The sequence below is a fragment of the Astyanax mexicanus genome, chromosome 24 (genome assembly GCF_023375975.1).
Source record: "Astyanax mexicanus isolate ESR-SI-001 chromosome 24, AstMex3_surface, whole genome shotgun sequence".
NCBI classification, from domain to species: Eukaryota; Metazoa; Chordata; class Actinopteri; order Characiformes; family Acestrorhamphidae; genus Astyanax; species Astyanax mexicanus.
The window spans coordinates 16,222,226-16,240,128 of NC_064431.1; the positions used below are offsets into that span (position 1 = coordinate 16,222,226).

Sequence of the window (17,903 nt, forward strand, 5' to 3'; positions counted from 1 at the left end):
TACCATCACCTATTAAACAATAAATGAGGAAAAAGAAGAGGTGTTGTGCTGAAATATGATTCCCCTTGGCATGCAGGCGCATCACGCAGCAGTGTTTCCTGTATCTACTGTAACTCTAGGATTAACCTTTTTTATAATCAGTTTTAAAAAATAAAAGCAATCTGAGGGGATTCTGTTACGATCATTCTGCCGCAAGACACACCTACATGAAAAGGGAGTCGGATTCTGGCAGGGTAGCAGAATTTAGCACAACATCAAAAAAAAAAAAAGCAGCTGGCTAAACTGGCAAATAACACACCAACGTCTGACATGCACCCTTCTACAAACCAGTCACTGAGCGTTTTACTGTATTTTTGTGCACTATAAGGCACACCTAAAATCTTTTAATTTTCCCCTAAATAGATAGTGCGCCTTTTAATCCGGTGCGTCTTTTACATGAATTTAACCAATCAGGTATTAAGGAGTTTCAGTTTAGTTCTCCAGCTCCGAGAGTGGAGCAGTATTAGCATTAGCTTCTAACTGCTATTTCCCTGTTCAGAGGTGAGTATTATCAGCCTGTAGCCTGCTGCTAACCCCAGCTAGCACTGCTGGAGCAGCATTAACATTGCTAAAGTTGCTAACCACACTAAGAGCTAGCTCTTTCGCTGTTCAGAGGTGAGTATATTATTTTATTGGATTGTAGTCTACATGTTTACCGTGTTAAAACAAGCTACGTGGGACGAACCGCTAACTAATATTGCCCTGGCTTACCTGAGCACTCAGGGTTCCGCTAGCGGTTAGCGGCTAATGCTCCAGCCTTAGTGCTGGAGAAATTCACAAATCTAAGCTTACTGTAAATAAATGGAAGTGCTTTACTCACAAAAATAAACAGTTTTTTAGGGGATAAATCTGTGTAGATTAACATCCAGCGCTCGTTTGATATTAAAAGAAAGTCATAGGGATGGGAGTAACAGCGTTGAAATAAACGGCGTTACTAACGCCTTTACTTTTTTCAGTAACGAGTAATCTGTGACTATATCGCCGTTACCATTTCCGACACCCCGTTACTGCACGTTACTTTAGCCGCTCAATGAACTTTTTGTTTTTTCATTCATACAAAGGTGCACGTGTGTGTGTGTGTGTGTGCGCGTGTGTGTGCGCGTGTTTTGTGTGTGTAAGTCACAAGCAGTGATGTCAGTTACTAAGTAACGTGTTATTCTAATCTGACCCTTTTTTCAGTAACAAGTAATCTAACACGTTACTATTTCCAATCCAGTAATCAGATTAAAGTTACTTATCCAAGTCACTGTGCATTACTCTCTCTCTCTCTCCACCTCACACTCACACACACACACACACACACTCACATACACACACACACACCGCACCTTCCTCATCCCCCCTCCACTCTCCCCCAATCACACGCGTCTCGCTTCTGTCTCTCTCGCTCGGCGTGTCTTTAGTTTCCGCCAGTTCTCGGGCTCCCTTTCTCTTTATAAAGGCGTTTTTTCCCGCCCTCGTCCCAATTCACTAGCCAGGGCAGCGGTCTGCACAGATCTGATTGGCAGAGGAGAGTGTTTGAAGATTTTAAACCACACGTGATTGGTCTGCAAGTTCACTGTGCCGCAGAGCGCACATACCGTAAAGACAAGAAAAGTTCCAGTGCTTTAAATGAACACTGTCAAAATGAAATCTTTTTCAGTAGTTTATCGGTATGGGTCCGTATTGGACAACGTCTGGGTCCGGACCCGGACCGCAGTCCGCATATATGTGATCCCTGGTCTAGACCATACACACGGTTCTGTTTTATAAAACCACTCCTTGCTGCCCTGCAGAGAACAACAGGTTCAATGTTCAGATTTACAGTGTTAAATATGTCAGGTCAAGAAAGACTTTCTTTATTTTATATATTTTTTATAAAAACAAGTATTTATGTTAAGTGAAATCAAGAAAAAACATTTAATTTTTTATATAAAAAACAATTATTTATGTTAAGCAATAATTGGCTAAGGTATAGTAAGATTACGTCTTCAGCCAATCAGAGAAGAAAGGTGGGTGGGTGTTTAGAGCGCATGCATAGTGGCGGGTGCTTACAGCGCATAGTGAGAGATGGCGAGTGAGGAGGAATCCAGTGGCAAAACAGCCTTTTCCAGATGGAAATACCAACACTGTTTCAAACTCACTGAGGTCAAAGGTAAAAATGTTATGTCCCCGAACGACACATTATGTCCCCGAAGGAAAAACCTCTGTGCAGGTACTTGTCTTTGCTGTCGTGCACTCTATTCATCTGGCTTATGAAACGCGCTCTGAGAAGGTGGGGGTTACGGGGGAGAGTAACACTAAAGTAACGCAATAGTTACTTTCACTGGTAACTAGTTACTTTTATAGTGGAGTAACTCAGTTACTTTAGTTTTTGGAGAAGTAACTAGTAACTATAACGAATTACTTTTTCAAAGTAACGTGCTTAACACTGGTAGTTACTTAGCTTAGCTTTAGCTTAGCTTAGCTTAGCTTAGTTAGCTACCCACCACCACCACCCAGTAGCAAGACCTGCTGAATAAGAAGTTCATAATAGTGTCTCTTAAAATGCGGCTTATGTATGAAAATAGACCAGAAAAAAGAAACGATAAGAAATAGTATACATTATAATCTAGTTTGCCTTATATTGTGCACAAAATACGGTAATTTACTACCGGAGATGTTAGGCTAATGCTTCCTGCATTGAATTTCGCTAAACACACAGACAATTCTAGCCAGACACCACCGGTCACCATCATTGCCACACACTGCACTGTTCACTGAGGGTGGTAATGCCTTGTATGCCATATTTCAGACATGAATCCCTCTGTTCTTCTTTACTCTTACATTTAAAATTTTTCAAATCGGTGGAGGTTTCACTTTAAGTGAGCCTTGCCATGTAACCCCGCCTCTGTGGGCGTGCCCTATAACGGCAGGACTTCTGAATGAAGACTTCTGAGCTCAGCTAAGGACACTGATAGTGGGCTGGGATGGTGTGAGGGTTAAGCTGCAGAGTGTTGGTGATAGTGTGGAGCTCTGGACTGCACATTCAGTTCTCACACTCACAGAGACACTCACTGTTGACAAACACACTCACACAGACACTCACGCAGACACTCGCGCAGATACACTCTCGACAGACGCACTCGCGCATACACAATCACACGGAAACACTCGTATCTTGCAATCCTCCCTGCTCCACATCTCACCCTCCACCACAGCCCCCTCTTCCTCACGTGCACTGGCAGACGAGTGCCACAGCAGGGGTGGGGGTGGGGGTGGGGGGATGGAGAGACATCAGCATCTTCATCTACACTGCAGTCACACGCGTTATCACACCCAGATCAGACTGCACATCTGTTTAAAGTGAACACTGGGATATATATGGGTATAGATGGGTATGTCTAAGTATGTGTGGTACTAATGGGTATACGTGTGGAAAGAATATAGATGTGTGTGCGGGAATAGATGGGAATGTGTGGGTTAGGGAAGACTTTGATAGGTTGTGTGTGTGTGTGTGTGGGTGTTAATGAGCGTGTATGGGTACGTCTACAACTACATGGCACATTGGGTTGTTCACCCCCTCTGATCTAAAATCGTCAGTGTCCTCTCAGAAGTAAAGCACACGTGTATTTCACCTGGTAGCAGCAGCAGCATTGCATTACCACACGCTTCCTCCACACGTGAATCTATTGGAATGATTCACAAACTCATCAATGGATAACCCAGGCAATCTAGAGTATTGAGAAATCAGCCAATGAGAACAGCCAACTCCATTTAGGAATTTGGACAGAATTCACTCTTTGTTGACCAACGTATACATTGTAAAATATAGAACATATTAAAGTGGTTTTGGTTTGCTGTGCAGAATATTTCAGGTCCATGTGAACTAGGATGTGTGCAGCAGTGGTGTGTTGTGGGGCGTGTGGCAGGGTGCGGGTTTGGGATGTTGGATGTGTGTGGGTATGGCAGAATGTGTGTGGCAGGGGAGAGATGGGTTGTGTGCAGTGGGATGGGGTGTGTGCAGGAGTGGGATGTTGGGGGGATTTGTGTGGTGGGGTGTGTGCGAGGTGGATTGTGTGGTGGGTTGTGTGTGTTGAGGGGTGGGATGTTTGGGTGTGTGAGGCAGAATGTGTGTGGCAGGGGGTTGTGTGGCAGAGTGGGTGTAATTTGTGCCGAGGGGGCGTGCGGCGAGGTGCATGTGGTGGGTTGTATGTAGTAGGATGAGGTGTGGGACGGTGGGTCGATGTGTGCGGTGGGGGTGTTTGTGACAGGACAAGTGTGGTTGGGTGTTTGTGGTCTGTGTGGAGGGGGTACAGCAGGGTACATTTGGTGGGGTGTGTGAGATAGAGTGTGTGTTGAGGGGTGTGTGGCAGGGTGCGGGAGTGGGATGTTGGGGGTGTGTGAGGCAGAATGTGTGTGGCAGGGGGTGTGCGGCAGAGTGGGTGTGATTTGTGCTGAGGGGGCGTGCGGCAAGGTGCATGTGGTGGGTTGTGTGTAGTGGCATGAGGTGTGGGACGGTGGGTGGATGTGTGCGGTGGGGGTGTTTGTGACTAGATAAGTGTGAATGGGTGTGTGTGTGGAAATGTGTGTGGAAGGTGGGTACAACAGGGTGCATTTGTTGGGTTGTTTGAGGTAGAGTGTGTGACAAGGAGTGTGTGGCAGGGTGCATTTGGTGGGGGGTGTGTGGGATGAGATGTTGGGGGAGTGGTGAGGTGTGTGTGTGTGGCGGAGAGTGTGCAGTGTGTGGTAGAGTGCATGGAGCGTATGTGAGTGTGTGAGGCAAGTTGTGTGCAGTGGGATGAGGAGTGTGGCGGGTGTGGAAAGTGGGTTGTGTACAGTGGGGCGGGGTGTGTGAGGCAGAGTTTGTGAGGCAGGGGTGTACAGATGGGGTGTGTGTGCGGGTTGTGTACATTGGGATGGTGTGTGTGAGGCACTGTGTGTGAGGCAGGGGTGTACAGATGGGGTGTGAGGCACAGTGTGTGAGGCAGTGGTGTACAGATGGGCTGTGTGTGCGGGTTGTGTACATTGGGATGGGGTGTGTGAGGCACTGTGTGTGAGGCAGGGGTGTACAGATGGGCAGTGTAGCAGGGTGTGCGAGGCAGGGGTGTACAGATGGGGTGTGTAGCAGGGTGTGTGAGGCAAGGGTGTACAGGTGGGGTGTGTGGCAGGGTGTGTGTGCGGGTTGTGTGCAGTGGGACCGGGTGTGTGAGGCAGATTGTGTGATGCAGGGCTGTGCAGATGGGGTGCATGGCAGGATGTGTGAAGTGGGTTGTGTACAGTGGGACTGGGTGTGTGAGGAAGGGGTGTACAGATGGGGTGTGTGGCAGGGTGTGTGTGCAGTGGATTGTGTACAGTAGGACGGGGTGTGTGAGGCAGGGGTGTACAGATGGGGTGTGTGTGCGGGTTGTGTGCAGTGGGACGGGGTGTGTGAGGCAGGGCTGTGCAGATGGGGTGCGTGGCAGGGTGTGTGTGCAGTGGATTGTGTACAGTGGGACAGGGTGTGTGAGGCAGAGTGTGTGAGGCAGGTTGTGTGCAGTGGGACGGGGTGTGTGTGCGGGCGAGTGGGAGGGCTGATGAATGGCTGTGTGAGCAGGAAGCGGGTATTGATGGCTCTGTCAGACCAGCGCGATTCAAAGTTTCATTGGGGCCCCAGGAAATTTTCCACTGTTGGTTTTTCCAGTCCAGGTGATTCATCAGGAGGGTGTTAAAGTGTGTGTGTGTGTGTGTGTGTGTGTGTGTGTGTGTGTGTGTTTGAGCAGCTGTTTTACTGCTGAGCTGTGAATAAGTCCTCTACTCAACACGAGTTAATCCCGCCTATCTGAAGCGGGTTGGCTCAGCACAGCTTCAGTTCTGCTTTCGTAGACTTTTAATATTCCTTCTAATTCTCGCCTTGCTTTACATTCAGCCCAGTTCCAGCCACTGTCCTCCCACCATACTGAACTCCAAGTTATTACACTTAAAGGAAGCATCAAAGAAATAATTGCGCCCAGAGGAAGTGTGGGATTGCAATACTACTTACGGAAAGTTAGTTGAGTTACCAGGAATAATAAATGGTTACAAATGTAGACTGATATGGGCAATATTTAGGTGTAGGTGGATGAGCATTGTCCTGTTGGAAAAGTGCACCGCGGCATGTCTTAAAAAAAAAAAAAAAAAAAAAACTAGAGCCACTGGATGCAGGACCTCATTAATGCATCGGGTGCCTGTAATGAAGACCAAAAGTGATGTTTGTGTCGTGCAAAATTGCCTTCTGGTCATGTGATGCGTGACAACAAGCAGTTGATTTTTGGAACTGATCATTATGGCTTCACATCCTTGTTACAGAACCTTTGTTCCTCCATTTTTTAAGGTAGCAGGTGTGAAGGGGTACATAAAGCACATTCCAGACAAAAATACCAGAGTTTGGTCAAACCAAAAGAGGTGGTCTCGGTCCAGATCTACTGAATCATGGTCTGGTTCGTCTGCAGTGTGAAAACTAGATGGTTTGGATTTTTAGACCAATACAGGAAGTTTAGGCAGTCTTTAAACAAACCAAAGGAAGAGAATTGGTGTTCATAATCTCTTTGCGTGCAGGCGCATCATGCAGCTGTATGGTCACAAATGTTTACACTGGGAATTCAATTATTTAATCTAACAGTAGATTAACTCATTTAAAACAATAATAAAAAAAATCGGATTATAATCTTCTACACTTATTCTGCTGGGAGGGCACTTGTACATGAAGGGCAGTCGAATTCTGATAGAGAGATAGAATTTGTCACAACACCTGGTAAAGTAACTCACGAAACTCGTAACTAACATTCATTCTACAAAATGTATATGTTTTTATAAATTAATATGAATTATAGAGGTATGCAGCCCCCATAGTTCTTTAGTCTGAAACAAAACTAAACAGGCCAAATATATACATTCTAATAAAGACAAAAACCTTAGTGCAGACTCTAATCCGGACTTTCATGTGTGAAAGTGGTCTAAGAAAAGGATTCCAGTAAAAGCAATCATTATATATTAAAGTAAAGCAGGTCAAGAACAATTTCAATGTTCTGAATGGTTCTTTTTTTTTAGGTGTCATGGTTTAAAAAAGGTTCTACAGTAGTGTAAAAAGTGTTATTTTCTCCCATAATAATGAAAACCTTCATTTAAAAACTGCATTTTGTGTTTACTTTTGTGCTGTTTGACTAATATTGAAATTCGTTTAATGATCTAAAACATTTACTAGTGACAAATATGGTTTTAAAAAGTGTTTCACTTTTATTACAAGCCAAAGAATGCTTCCATAATGTAAAGGATTGTTTTTGTGTGCAGCGTGCTTCAGCAAATATTTCATCAGCTGATATTGATTTGATAAAAAGTCAATATTTAATATCTGTACCAGGTTCTAAAGAGTTCCTGGTTCACATGTGAGTTTACATTTCTGAGCACATGATATACACGCTGGTGATTGGTTGACTGTTGGTAAAGTTGTGGAAACAGCCTCAACCAATAGCATTCCATTGTCCAATCCATATTGGAACCCTGTGTTAACACTGCACTCTCACGCTGGGGTTCGCCGGCCGGTCCAGACAGATTAAATATAGACTTACAGTGCCGGGCCCAGCCACACGGTATTTATATAAGGGTAAACTTCTCTGTAAGTAAATATTTGAATTGGCGAGGCCATGCCATTTACCAGGCACTGCAAAAATGCACCTTGTGGCGTCCTCACCTCGCACCATTGCCGGGGGACCAATGGAAACCCAGGCAGGGTTTACTTTAAGCTGCCAAATGACTAAATGTTCACAGCTTTTCCCGTATATTCGAGAGGATAGAGCATAATTATTAGGATGGTCTCACACTCAGCCGAGTAATAAATGTCTTGGTAAGAAGCTCAGGGGTTAGTCATCAAAGGCCAGTTGGATTTAAGTCAGTGATTAAAGATTTCCACTGGTTACTGTGTCACTGAAATCTGTTGGCAGGTCTCGCTGGTTTTCCATGCTGGTTGGACGGCAGTGCTGGAGCTGGGCAGGTGTAGGAGTCACGACTGGCAGAGTCTGGCCTTTTTTCCCTCATTTGTACTGTTTTAGGGCTTGTGGTCAGACTCCCACTATAACACTGTGTAGTAACTGTCTAAAGACTTGTGCTGCACTCTGAAATTTTCTGTATTTTTCTGTATAGTTATTTTTAGATGTATACCGTATTTTTTTCGCACTATAAAGCGCACCTAAAATCCTTTAAGTTCCCCAAAAATCACCAGTGCTCCTTATAATCCACTAAAAAGCCTCTTCACTGAACTACAGCATTATGCAGGAGTTTCAGTTTAGTTCTCCAGCACAGAGACTCGAGACTTGAGCAGTATTTGCATTAGCCACTAACCATGCTAAGCGCTAGTTAGCTCCTTTGCCGCTCAGATGTGAGTATATCAGACTGTAGTCTTGCATGTTTACTGTGTTAAATCAAGCTATGTGGGACAAACTGCTAGCTAATATTGCCCTGGCTTACCAGAACACTCAGGGTTCTTCAGTGTAGTGCTATCAGACAGAATTAGCTGTTAACCGTGGCTAGCTTTAGTGGAAATCTGGAAATCTAAGCTTACTGTAAATAAATGGAAGCGCTTTACTCACCCAAATAAACTGTTTTCAGGACCGAAATCTAGTGTATTTTAACATCCAGCACTCGTTTCACTTTAAAATTACGGTTTTGTTTACTTAACTTAGCGTGGCCTGCTGAATAAGAAGGAAAACATGGCGACACACATGCTCCTTAATAGTGTTGTATAATGCGCCTTATAATCCAGTGCGCCTTGTGTAGGAAAATAGACCAGAAAATAGACGTTTTTTGAGTGCGCCTTATAGTGCAAAAAATACGGTAATACTTTTAAAGATGCAAACCTTGATTGGTGCTTTAGTTTGTAGATTCAACAAAAAAAATGCTGGTAAATGATTGTCAAACTGCTGCGTTTGTTACAGTAACTACCTCTCCCATGTTTAGAAGCTGTACTTAAGCCTAGTGCATAGTTCTTACTGTGTGTTGACTGGCATCTGAATGTTGCTGTATTATGCCACCAAGAGGAGAATCAAATAATACATCTGTAAATTCTGGCAATTCTACCTTATCCTACACATCTCAGTCATCACACATGTTTACCATAAAAACCTGACTCAGGCACACTGTGGTACAGAAACTAAAGGTCTGTAAACGGGGGTGTAAACTAGTCTTTAGGGGGGATCTGAAGAAATTTTTGTCCAGTTGCTGGAAAAACTGGTGGACGACATTGCAATTGGAGCAGGTCCTAGTAGAACGAGTGTGAGTACAGAAAAAGTCCACGTTATGTTTTCCTCACGTTACTTCCCGACACTTGTACTGAGAGACTGCTGTAAAGGACTGCAGTGTTTACAGTATAAAGACTCCGCTTGTTTTCGATTGAAGTCAGCTTCACTCGAGCGTCGCAGCATGTGTTCAACAGCTAGCCCTGTTTACCCAGAAATCACCAGGGTCGCACAGGCAAATATTTACCTGCCTTGGACCGGTGAGAGGCACTCGAATGGCACCTGTTGGCCAGATGTTTTTAGGAGGCACTTTATGGCAGGGCAGCTGTCTTCCAGGCCCAGCACTCTCTTTTAACTGTTTATTTTTCCCCATTGTGTTTTTCAGGACTGAGACGTTAGACAGATCCCAGTGTTTAGCGATTATCCAACTCTTATTGCCGCATTCATCTCCCGTATTCCCTAAATCCTACTCTTGGCTGTGTTAATGATACCATCTCATATCATGCTATTTTTGCAGTTCTTTTGTTTGTGTGTTTTAGTAGCCAAATGTATCAACACCAGTTCCAGACCCCACTGATGTTCTTGCCCTGAGGGCTGAATGCAATCAAATCCTTACAGCAGTGGTTCAACATTTAAAAAGTTGAGTGTCTGAGGTATGAGTCTGAGTCAAGCCTTTTTTGACTGATGTGAGTCTGATTCACGTCTTGAGTGTCTGAGGTGCGAGTCTCTGTCGAGTTTTGAGAGTCTTGAATGCGAGTCTGAGTCAAGTCTTGAATGTCTGAGGTGTGTTTGAGTCAAGTCTTGTGTCTAAGGTGCAAGTCTCAGTCATGTTTTAAGTGAGGTAAGAGTCTGAGTCGAACCTTAAGTGTGTCTAAAACACGAGTCTGATTCAAGTCTTGAGTGTCTGAGGTCTGAGTCTCTGTCGAGTTTTGAGAGTCTTGAATGCAAGTTTGAGTCAAGTCTTGAGTGTTCAAGGTGCAAATCTATGTCAAGTCTTGGGAGTTTGGAATGCGAGTCTGAGTCAAGTCTTATGTGTCTAAGGTGCAAATCTATGTCAAGTCTTGGGAGTCTTAAATGCCAGTTTGAGTCAAGTCTTGAGTGTCTAAGGTGCAAATCTATGTCTAGTCTTGGGAGTCTGGAATGCGAGTCTGAGTCAAGTCTTGAGTGTCTGAGGTGTGTTTGAGTAAAGTCTTGTGTCTAAGATGAAAGTTTCAGTCGTGTTTTAAGTGAGGTAAGAGAGTGAATCAATCCTTAAGTGTCTAAAACACGAGTCTGATTCAAGTCTTGAGTGTCTGAGGTATGAGTCTCTGTTGAGTTTTGGGAGTCTGGAATGCGAGTCTGATTCAAGTTTTGAGTGTCTAAGTTTGAGTCAAGTCTTGTGTCTAAGATGCAAGTCTCAGTCGTGTTTTAAGTGAGGTAAGTGTCTGAATTGAACCATACGTTTCTAAGTTGTGAGTCTGAGTCAAGTCTTAAGTGTCTGAGGTAATAGTCTAAGTCCAGTCTTGAGTATCTAAGGTGCGAATCCGAGTCAAGTCTTGCGTTTCTGAGATGCGAGTCTGAGTGTCTGAGTGCAAATCTTTTTGTTGAGTCTTAGGTCTTTGGGGTATGAGTCAAACTATGTTGATGTCAAGTCTCAATAATATAATCTACCTTTAAATAATAAATCCCAATTAGTTTGTTTATGATTTTGAGCCAAGATTATAATGTTTCAACCCATCTGCAGGTTCCACAGGAGTCCACTGAGCTCTCCCACAGCAGACGTTCAGGTCGAGACCGCAGTACCAGTCAGGACAGCCACACCTCTCAGGGATCCTCTACACAGTTCCTCCCGGATCAGGAACAGCCTCGGGCGGCCAGACCGGATGGCGGAGTTTCTGCTGCACTGGCCAATACCCTGGAGCACATAGTGGGTCAGCTTGATGTCCTCACTCAGGTAACCACAGCATCTGTCTTCATAGAAAGTGACTGGCTATGACCAGTGTCTCTGTATGTATGTCTGATTCAAGTTTGTAGTGTCCGAATGCAAGCCTAAGTCCAGTCTTGAGTCTTTATGGTTGAGTCAGAGTCTTAAATCTTTGGTTACACATCCAAGTTGCTTATCTGAGGTATAATATTTAGTTGAATCTTGTATGTCTCTTTAGTCTCTGTAGGTGAGTCTTAATTTAAGCTTAAGTCCAGCCTTGAGTCTCTGGTTACATATCCAAGTTAAGTCCCTGGGGTTTAAGACTAATTAAATCTTCAGTCTCTTTTTATGCATCTGAGTCAGGTTTTTAGTGTCCGGATGCAAGCCTAAGTCCAGTCTTGAGTCAGAGGTTGAGTCAGAGTTTTGAGTCTTTATTTAGTCTCTGCATGTGCGTCTGAGTCACGTTTTTACTGTTTGGATGCAAGCTTATGTCCAGTCTTGGGTCTTTGTAGTTGAGTCTTGATCCTCTAGTTACATATCCAAGTTAATTCCCTGGTGTTAAAATATTTAGTCTTTGCGTGTGAGTCTGAGTCAAGTTTTTAGTGTCTCGAGTCTTGAGTCTTTTTTTACGAATCCAACTTGAGTCTTTGGTGTGTAAGACTAAGTTGAAACTTAAGTCTCTGTTTGTGAGTCTGAGTCAAGTTTTTAGTGTCCAGATGCAAGCCTAAGTTCAGTCTTGAGTCTTTGTGGTTGAGTCAGAGTTTTAAGTCTTTGGTTACAAACCCAAGTCGAGTCCTGGGGGTGTAAGACTAAGTTGAATCTTAAGTGTCTGTTTGTGAGTCTGAGTCAAGTTTTAGTGTCCAGATGCAAGCCTAAGTCCAATCCTGAGTCTTTATGTTTGAGTCAGAGTTTAGAGTCTTTAGTTACAAATCCAAGACGAGTCCCTGGGTTTGTAAAACTAAGTTTAATCTCTAGTCTCTGTGTCAGACTCAAGTTTTTAGTGTCTCGATTAAAGCCTAAGTCCAGTCTTGAGGCTTTGGTTACAAATCCAAGTGAGTCTCTGGGGTGTAAGACTAAGTTGAACCTTCAGTCTCTGAATGTGTGTCTGATTCAAGTTTTTAGTGTTTGGATGCAAGCCTAAGTCCAGTCTTGGGTCTTTGTGGTTGAGTTAGAGTCTTGAGCCTCTAGTTACAAATCCAAGTCGAGTCTCTGGGGTTTAAGACTAAGTAGAACCTTCAGTCTCTGTGTGTGAGTCTGAGTCAAGTTTTCAGTGTCTCAAGTCCAGTATTGTGTCTTTGTGGTTAAAGACTCAATGGTAAGTTGAATCTAAAGTCTCTGTTTGTGAGTCTGAGTCAAGTTTTAGTGTCTGAATACAAGCCTTAGTCCAGTCTTGAGTTTCTGGTTAATAATCCAAGTCGAATCTCTGGGGTGAAGACTAAATTGAACCAAGTTTTCAGTGTCTGGATGCAAGTCCAGCCTTAAGTTTTTGTGTTTGAGTCAGAGTTTTAAGTCTTTGGTTACAAATGCAAGTTGAGTCAAATCTTTTGTCTAAATCTGTGAATACAAATCAAGTCTCAGTCTGATTTAAGGCTAATTGAAAGATGGTGGGCAGGTTGATGCAACAATACCTGCCTGACAAAATAACTGGAAAACAAAAAAGATTATATATTGTTATATATATATTATTGTATCATGTACTTCATTCCTCCTGAATGGATCATTGAACAGTCATGCTCGTTTGGCTTTTCTCCCGACTGTTCCTTTAAGACAGAAGCCATCCAAACAGCCTCGTAATGGCTGTGTACGAGTAGTCAGATGACCCAGCTGCCCACATGGATCATTGTTAATTAATTGGACCAAATTGAGATTGTGATTATTATGTAAGGAATTATGCAAACCACTGGACTTGTTGAACAGCGTGTCGCCTCGGCGAGAGGAGCAGAGGTACAGCGTGTACCGCTATTAAATTATTGAACACGTACTGAAAATTAGAGCAGCAATTTGACTGTGGTTATTTCCACTGACACAAAGATGAAGCACCTTTTAATCAGGTTAAATCAGGGGTGAAATGAGCCTGAATTCGGCGCTGCACACCGACCGAACGCCTTGCTGCTCTTTCCTCCCCAGGGAAGGTCTTATTTTCTGTGCTCGGGTAATGAGCTGGTATTATGGGCATCAGGGGCTGAAGAAGAAATAAGCGAGAAGAAGGCCCAGTCTGAGTTAAATTAGTGCTGCTTCATTCAACAGCTTAGCTTAGCTTGTCTACATTATTTGTATGCAAGGAGCTTTCAAAAGCTGGTGCAGAAGTTTCTCGGACCTTGCCCTCAGACCTTGGGACACCATGTCCACAATTGGTTCAAAGAATGTGTTGGGTCTGCTCCTTGTTTGTATGCAAGGAGCTTTCAGAGCTGAGTCTGTGAAACATGTAAAGGCTGTCTTGGATTTGGTGACCAGTGTGACAAAATTGTGCAAAAAACAACACCTTGCACACATGAGAAGCAGGTTGAACTCTGTGGATGAAGACTATACGCGACAACAGGTGATTGGTCGTTAAAAAATAGATGTAGAACAGCTGTGGAACGTATGTGACAAGCAAATAAATTATGGCGTCACATCAATGTCAAAAGTCAGCGGCCCAAATATACCAGGTGAAAAAAAATTAACCAGTGTGTTTTAACTTTTTTCATGTGTAAATTAACTTCTAGTGAGCGCAAATGTGAAACTCGCGAGCAAAATAAAGGGAATCGTGTGCACGCTGAACAAAATATTGCTCTCGAGCTTCCTTTTTCTTCTTTCAAATGTTTATTTTCCTCTCAAATTCACAGTTCTCCTCGCGCGCTATGCTAATTACTTCCGTCTGCCGTTTTTGCTTGAGTGAGGCTTTTGCGCTGCAGTTTTGAAAGGGGTTTTGACAGTTTGGGGGCGGGGGCAGGGTCAGGGTCTGCTCCCTCAGTGAATGCTATTGGCTGATATCTCCAGGGAGATGTGCAGGAGAGTTAGCTAACTAGCTATGCTAAAATCCAAAACAACTGTCTCTTTGCCCGGAGTGACCGGCTGTCGTTCAACGCCTGGAGCGACCGGACCTCCGGCGCTGTCTGCCCGGGTTTAGTGCCCGGAGTGGCGGTTCTCATTCGGTGCCTGGAGCGAGAGAGCCCTGGAGAGCGGGTTGTTTGGATGTTAGCATAGCCAGTTAGCTAGTCCTTCTTTCTCCGCCCTCCTCCGGTTCTTGGAGGTAGATGGTCCGTCACAAACCCTGGAGATATCAGCCAATAGCCTTCGGGAGGCGACCCTGACCCCACCCCCAATCTTTCAAAACCACCCCTTTCAACAATCGAGTGCAAAAGCCGAAGGTAATTTGCACAGCGCGCGAGCAGAACTATGAATTCGAGAGGAAAAAAAACATCCGAGAGAAGGATAATTTTTGTTACCTGGTATTTTTGCGCCCCTGACTTTTGACATTGATGTGAAGCCATAATAAATCCACAGAAAGTACGCAATCTCGTTCAGCTTTGTTCATACATGCTCCCATAGGAAATGACTGTTTGCTCTGAAAGCGCAGGGTTAACATTAACGTGGTCCGGGAGTCAGAGGGGAAATAAGGGCTATAGTCTGGATTAAATAAAGCTGCCTCTCGCTGCATTCATCATCTCATCGCTCACACTGACGTTATTAGTAATTATTCGAAGATTTCCTCCGCTTATGTTGGGCTCTGGAGGTGAGTCATTAGTAAAGCTGATTTTTAATAGATTAAGAGCTGAGTCAGCTACTGTAGCTGTTATTAATATTGGCTCGAGTTCCAAACAGGCTTTCTTTCATGTAGGCAGTAGGAGTTTCAGGTGTTTGTGAGGAAAAGCCTGAATGAAGTTCTCTAGCAATCCAGTGAACTGGAAGCAGTACTGTAGTTTTGATTCTAGCTTATTTACTGTTTAACAATGATTTATAAGCTGTCTGATCAGATTAGGATGGGTCCTCCCCTATATATAGTAATTATTCTTTATACTTTATTTGGCAAAACATTTGAAGTGCAAGGTGCATGTTAGCTTTGGTTCCTCCCAAGTTTTCTTCTGGGAAAACACTGCACTGACGTTGGACTTGATCCACTTGATTGGACAGTGGATCAACACCAGCAGATGACATTATTCTCCAAACCATCACTGATCATCAGTAAATTTAGCACTTTTAATTTGTAAATCAAGGAAGCTCAGGAGGGCTAGAAGAGAGCTGACTGCTGGAGTTAAGAGGGCAAAAGCTGCATATGCTCAGAAAATCCAGGGACACTTTTCCTCCCAGGATCCACAGAGCATGTGGAGGGGCATCAAGTGCATCACGGACTACAAAGCTAACGTTGCACAAAGCTCCAAAGACCCATCCCTGCCTGAGGCTCTCAACACGTTCTACGCCCGCTTTGAGAACCCTGACACACCCCCCAGCACCAGACTCCCACACTCACCAGGAGAGGAGCCCCTCAGCGTGACACCAGCAGAAGTAAGGAGGACGCTGAGGAGGATTAACCCCGGACAGGTGCTAAAAGACTGCGCAGACCAGCTCTCGGACGTCCTGGCCGACATTTTCAACGCGTCCCTCATCCAGGCAGCTGTCCCCACTTGCCTGAAGACCGCCACCATCATCCCGGTCCCCAAGAGCTCCACAGTGACAGGTCTGAATGACTACCGGCCAGTAGCCCTCACTCCGATAGTCACAAAGTGCTTTGAAAGACTGGTTCAGACCCACATCAAAGCCACCATCAACATCACTGTGGATCCACACCAGTATGCATACAGGAAGAACCGATCCACAGAGGATGCCATTTCCTCCGTGGTCCACACTGCCCTCACCCACCTGGAGCAGAAGGAATCCTACGTTCGGATGCTCTTTGTGGACTTCACATCTGCTTTCAACACCATGATTCCTCAGACACTGATAACCAAACTCTCCTCACTTGGATTGAGCTCTTCCCTGTGCAACTGGGTCCTAGACTTCCTGACAACGTCTCCTCCCCCTCCATAATCCTCAGCACTGGCTCCCCTCAGGGCTGTGTGCTGAGCCCCCTCCTGTTCACACTGCTCACATATGACTGCTCACCTCTCCATCCAGGCTGTCATATTGTGAAGTTTGCGGACGACACGGCAGTGGTTGGATGCATCACAAACAGAGATGAGTCCAGCTACAGGCAGGAGGTGGAACACCTGGAGGATTGGTGCAGAGAAAACAACCTCTGCATCAATGTAAAAAAAGACAAAGGAGATGATTGTGGACTTCAGAAGGGGCAAGCATGCCCACCTCCCCCTGCACATTGGAGGATCTGCGGTGGAAGTGGTTGACAGCTACAGGTACTTGGGTGTGCACCTGACCAGCAACCTCACCTGGAGCAACAACACTTCCACTCTGGTCAGGAAGGCACATCAGCGGCTCTACTTCCTCAGGAGGCTGAGACGAGCTGGACTCGGGAGCGTAGTCCTCACCTCCTTCTACAGATGTGTGGTGGAGAGCGTTGTGTGCTCCAGCATCAATGTGTGGCATGGAAGCTGCTCTGCTGCAGACAGGAAAGCACTGCAGAGGGTGGTGAAGGCTGCACAGAGGATTGTTGGAGTTAACTTCCCCAGCACCACAGACATTTACACCTCCAGATGCAGGAAAAGGGCCACCTGCATCAGGAAGGATCCCACCCACCCAGCACACGCACTTTTTGTCCCACTCCCCTCAGGCCGGAGGCTGCGGAGCATTAAGTGCAAAACAACAAGACTCAGAAACAGCTTCATTCCGGAAGCTGTAAGACTCTTAAACTCCACTTAACAACACACTGCACTGACACCAAGGACAATTTACTGTTTACTGTTTACAAACATGGTCACTTTACTTGCACTGAGACACTTCATCTCCACTGCTCTAATTCACATTATCATGCTGCTATACCACACTTGCACTCTGGACTTCATGTTGCTGAACCTTCTACTCTCTATTTATTTTTTTTATTCTTTGGGATATTTATCTATCTATTTTGTATATTCTATTTCTTTTATTGTATTCTTTTTTTATCTATATATCTATTAATAACAGCTCTTTGGGTGTAAAACTGGATCGTGAGATCACAATTTCGTTCCACCTCATGTACCACATGTGATGCGAATGACAATAAAATCTCCTTGAATCCTTGAATCCTTGAAAAGCAGAGTCTGGAGGAAGAGTGGAGAGACAGTTCAAGCTGCTTGAGGTCTAGTGTGAAGTTTCCACCAATCAGTGATGGTTTGGAGAGACATGGCCTCTGCTGGTTTTGATCCATTGTGTTTTATCAAGTCTAAAGCGCTCTGTAAATCTGGCAGCTCATCAGATGAAAAGGATATGATGCTGTCCATAAACATATTGGGATTAAACCAATAGCCAAGCTAAAGTTTGGGAGTCTGGAACACTTTACGTAGGACGTAAGTGTGCTTGGGCACGGATTGTTTAAACGCAGTGAAAGTGCAAACCAGCAGGGGAGTGGTGAGGGGGCAGAACCGTGCTCCAGCACGATTCAACCAAACCATGCTTAGTGAAAGTACACCCTAAGATGTTTTCACATTTTTGAATAATGCAAAGCATTTTTATTATTTATGTTTTAATACATTTATTATTGGTTTTGTCAAAATTATAGAAGTTATTCTTAAATAAACTCTGTCAAGGGGGGGGTGGGATGATATGTACTCATAAAACTGAAGATCTGCACTTGTGATGCAAATTCAATCTGTTCACCTGCAAATAACTGTCTGGACAGTCAC

General features: G+C 44.5%; 1 protein-coding gene across 2 annotated transcripts in view; it reads left to right on the forward strand.

The window, feature by feature from the left end:
• Positions 1-17,903, forward strand: part of poc1a (POC1 centriolar protein A) — a 68,123-nt gene that overhangs the window by 33,698 nt on the left and 16,522 nt on the right. The window contains exons 10-11 of one of the 2 annotated variants that reach the window (XM_022682613.2): positions 10,969-11,082; positions 11,116-11,178. In XM_022682613.2, the coding sequence (XP_022538334.2) occupies positions 10,969-11,082; positions 11,116-11,178 (177 nt within the window). Of the gene's footprint in view, positions 1-10,968; positions 11,179-17,903 lie in introns of both variants that reach the window. The other variant, XM_022682612.2, reaches the window with a different exon arrangement.